This window comes from Asparagus officinalis, chromosome 8 (genome assembly GCF_001876935.1).
Source record: "Asparagus officinalis chromosome 8, Aspof.V1, whole genome shotgun sequence".
In the NCBI taxonomy this organism is placed as follows: domain Eukaryota; kingdom Viridiplantae; phylum Streptophyta; class Magnoliopsida; order Asparagales; family Asparagaceae; genus Asparagus; species Asparagus officinalis.
The window spans coordinates 117,688,590-117,693,415 of NC_033801.1; the positions used below are offsets into that span (position 1 = coordinate 117,688,590).

The following is a 4,826-nucleotide window of genomic DNA, read 5'->3' on the forward strand; positions in this document are numbered from 1 at the left end:
TCTAATAAAATAAAAAACCTTAAGACTTTGTTTGGGATCTCGATTTTGGCCCTTGGATTTGAAATCCAGGGGTTCCAAATCCGAATCTCATGATTGAGATGCAAATTTAGCTTGAATTTGAAATTATGTCATTTCAAATGGAAGGATTTTAGAGCACATAAATCAGGATTTCAAATCTTGACCCATCCCCTCTGATTTGTGAAATCAGCCTCCGCCAGATTGAGATCACTTCCCTGAAATAAAAGGAAAAGAAAAATCGTGATCGTGATCTTCTCTCTCCTCGAGTCATCTTAGCTTCGAATAGCAAAAAAATCCATCGGAACTTTTCTCTTCCCTAACCTATCTCCGCCTCGTCGCCGTCGGCGCATCGCCCTGACCTCTGCCCTCCTCGTCGCCAGCGTTTCTATTCGCCCTCATCATCGCCGGCAGTCGTTGTAGAGCTCGAAAAAGGCGGTCACAACGGCAACAAGAGGAAAAAAGGGAGTTTGAATATTCATTATCATTTTCTTTTCGTTTGAAATTCAATTCAATTTGAAGAACAATTTTGAAGCGAATGACTTGATGAAGGATTTAGCGTATCAAATGTTGGTTTTAATCAAACCAAATGATAAATACATGGGTTTTCTTTTTTTAGGGTTTGATAACAAAAACACATGAACATCAAAAAGAAAGAATATTAAAAAAAGGTGTTTTTAGTTATTGGTGCCTTGAACTTTCATAATTGATAATTAGTCCCTCAGATCATTATAATTGCTGATAGGTACCCCAAATCATAAAAAATTATTACAAGATGGTCTCTCTATTGATTTTCAGTTAAATTCGTAAACCATGGTTGAGTCAAATTTTAATCAAACAAGATCAACTACTAAAACACACGATTGATTTCAAGGAAGTAAGCTTATTTAGGAAGATGAGATGTGATACCTTAGCTCCAATATACACATAATGTACTATGTAAAATGCTAGATAAGCATCTTTTCATTTTCGTTTCTCTATTTTAAGAAAATTTACATTGATCAGTGTGCTCATTTAAATAATTATTTTATTTATTTAACTGTTATTCACATGAATATCCCCAAAGTATACTTATTTTTAACTTTGGTACCCCGAAAGTTTTATCTTGCCTCAAAAATACCTTCAAGCTCAATAAAATTTAACTTTGATGCCCAAACATAAATTTTTTTAAATTTGGGGTATCAAAGCAAATTCTTCTTGAAGTTTGAGGTATCAAAGCAAAAATTTATTGAACTTTGGCGTACTTTTTGGGTAATTTTTTTAATCGTCAATGTTACTAATGAGGTAAAGTTTGAATTTTTTTTTTGGCAAGAAAATACTTTGGGGGTATCAAAGTCAATTCTTGTTAAATTTTAGGGTATTAATGTTATAATTTCTTAAACTATAGGGTATTTTTTTGGAAAAAAAGATAACTTTGATTTGTCAACATTAAAAATGAGGTAAATTTTGGGGTGTTTTTTGAGCAAGGAAATACATTGAGGTGTCAAAGTTAAAATTAGAGCAGATTTTGGGCATTAGGTTATAATCTCTAAAACAAGTAGCTTTTATTAGAAAAGAGTTATCTAAAAACTGGAGAAAGAAAATCCCTAACATTGTATGTAAAGAGATTATGAAATAATGTATAACAAGTGTATACAGTTTTGAAGTCCTTTCATCTAACAAAATTATCCAAACAAGAGATTTATAAAATTTATGGATTTCAAATCCTAAATTTCAAATTCATTGATTCTAAATCTAGGCCTCAAATTCAAATCATATTTCCCAAACGCAGCCTAAAAGAATTGCATCAGCATATATCCACTACAAAGCTTACAAAGATTTCATCTATAAGTAATGCGAAAATGTAGGCATTGGTAGATTGACATTGAAGTGAGGATAAGCATGTGTCCACCCTGAGATCCTCAAAACTCCCAAAGACTCCTCAAGAGGTGATAAATTTGTTTCGAAGAAGAGTAACGTTCCCTGCCTATTGTAAAATGCAACCTCCATTCTTGTTTCCAAGAACTAATGAGGTCTATTATACATGTGTAACATAGAAATCTTGCTGATGCCACAAGGCCCACAACCTTCGGAAAACTTCTAGCACCAAATTTTAACCAATTTAAAGTAATATCCAACTTAAACAAGTTTAACAAAACCATTACTTCCTCTGTGCAATGGTTGGTAGCAGACTAGCAAAATTAGTTTTTTTCTTGATAAAATTAATGCTTACGACACATGAAATTTCAATATGAATTGATGTTTTCATTATGAAGAAACTGCTTTGTACTGAAAACATCTAACATAATTTTAATTTTGCAGCTTAGAAAGGAGTATAATTATGGAATCTTCATCGCTTACAGATGCAAAGAGCTTATCGTCTTTACTCCTCTTTGAAGGGTAATATCATAGGTCCTGTCACAGAGGTCTTGTAGAAACAGTTCCAAGGCTTTAGCTGCAAAGTGACACAACAAAGAGATGAATCTTAATATTAATATCAGTAATTATTCTTAAACTGTATCATGCATATGCAATTGAGGTGCAAAGGGTCAAAAACCAGAGATGGCCCAAAAGAGAAACATACAGTGACACTGATATAAGTGAAAAACTAGTCAGATTGCAAATCACATTATAGAATCTTTTTTCATAGGAAATTTATTCAAAGGGTGGCAGGTGGCTCCTTAGACACATGCACATCATAAATTGTGTAACTAATAAGAAAAGATCAATGAAACCACAGTTAGTACTATCAGCATTGTGAATCAACACCATAATTAAAAATTCAGAAAGAATTGACTATATAACTTTTTCTTTTTTTTTTTTTGGTGAGAAACTGTGAGGCCTAAAGCCCATAGGGCTTCAATTAAAAGACAATAAAGAAACATGATACAGCCTAGAAAGATGCATACATATGACGGCACACATATTGTTTGCTCTCTCGAGAAAAAGCAAAAATAAAACAAAAGTAAAAATAAAATACATATAAACCCCTTGTCGTCCAAGGCCAACCCCACGTCGTCTCCAACAAACCATGGCCCGAATCCAACAAGTCCCTTGCCGGGTCAGACCAAACCCTCATCAGCTCCGGTAAGTCCCGTGTCATCCCAGACCAACCCCTTGTTAGTTCCAATGAAGAAGTTCAGCGAAGAATCTTTACAAAAGTTAATTGATCACACAAAAGTTTGGAACATCTCTACAAAATTACCCTAGATTAAAAAAGAGCGTAGATAACAGGGGAAGAGGATGTCTTTGCTGTAGTTAATCAAGCCTGCCAAAATAAAAAAACTACCCATCCTAGTCTCAAATCTTAGAGCAAATCATATTTAACTTATAGAACCTCTTTCTTATAGAAAAGTTATGTAGAGGCTCCTTAAAACACATGCACAACATAAATGCGTAACAAATAAGGACAAAAAAAAAACATTGCAGCTAGTAAGCATAGTGAATCAATGCAATTGTATAACAAGTTCAATGATGAATCTTTAAACACATTCATTCCAAACCAAATAATGGAATATCTCAAGCCTGAAACAGAATACCGCGGTAGAACTAAATACATGAAATTATCACTTTTTAGAAACCGAAACCAATGCAAACATCTTCCAGTACAAGCAAGTTTGCAGCAAAATGTCTAGGAAAGCATCAAACATAAACATTAATTCAGAAATAAGGACAGTATTTAGGTTAGTTAAACAGGATTTATCATTCGAATGACTGTAAAAGTGATATGAAAGACTTACAAACTAATACAGGTACTGCTAATGCTATCTTGCCCACATCTTCATCCGCTTGCATTATCTTTTTGATTCGAGACTGCCAAAAAGTATAACATATCAGATAATGTCTTAATACGAAAAAATAATCATAAAAAGGCTTACAATAACACCAAACCAAATTGACTATCATGATCTTCTTCGATAACAAACACTCCACACTTTATATCAAGTTACTTGTATCATCATTCTCTTTAACTTTCATAAAAGGAACTTGTACAAGAAGTTAAGGAATTAATTCTTCTCCTGAAGCTTTGAGCATAAGGTAGTCGATACAAGCTAATCAAACTAGCCTAAATACATTTTATATGCATTTGTTCTAACTTTTAGCTTTGTCTTTATACACTCCCATCCCCTTTATTCTCCAAAATAAAATTGAATTACAAAGAAATATCCTCAAAAAATAATCATAATCAAATTGCAAAAAATATCAAAAGCTCCAAACAAATTCACGGTCAGATGCTCCGCTAAACCCCCCAGTCCTAAATGCTCAAAACTTAAGTTATTTACAAATTTTGCCTCCTTAGAACCTCACTAGACCGACTAGACGGGCTTTCTTCCTCGTTATTTAAAGATTCAGATCGTTGAGCTCTCTTCCTCGCTGTTGAGGACTTGTGCACCTTTAAATAGCCCAACAGTTTCTTCAATGCTGCCAAACTCTCATAGATTTCTCATGTAGGCTACTGAAATCATGTTGTTAACAGATTCACAGTTGTTGAGCCAAATTGTTTTTTTCTTTCCTTTTTCCTTTTTTTCTAAAAAATTGGAGTTTGCGTGAGAAGACTGAACTCTAGTTGAACCACATTGTTTCATGCTTTTTATTAGGAAAAAGTACTTTCCCCACCCCTAAGAATTCTCATTTATATGTTGCGCTCCTAGTTGACTAGTCAAGTGTGGAAAATCTCCTACACTTTTAAATCTATTTGATCTCACCTCATGTCTTATTAGTACTACCTATTTCTAATTTTCTTTATTCTAGTAATATTTTATCTCACTTTATTTGAGTTACAAAAAGATAATGTTGATGTACACCTACGACAACACCAGCCTCTCCCTCTT

The 4,826-nt window shown here is 33.6% G+C and overlaps 1 protein-coding gene across 2 annotated transcripts in view; it reads right to left on the bottom strand.

Annotated features, from left to right (window-relative positions):
* Positions 1 to 4,826, bottom strand: part of LOC109822522 (dr1-associated corepressor-like) — a 12,443-nt gene that overhangs the window by 2,754 nt on the left and 4,863 nt on the right. For both annotated transcript variants that reach the window (XM_020388741.1, XM_020388739.1), the window contains exons 2-3: positions 3,735 to 3,807; positions 2,356 to 2,449 (exon numbers count right to left, since the gene is read on the bottom strand). In XM_020388741.1, coding sequence (XP_020244330.1) covers positions 2,356 to 2,449; positions 3,735 to 3,807 — 167 coding nt within the window. The remainder of the gene's footprint in view (positions 1 to 2,355; positions 2,450 to 3,734; positions 3,808 to 4,826) is intronic.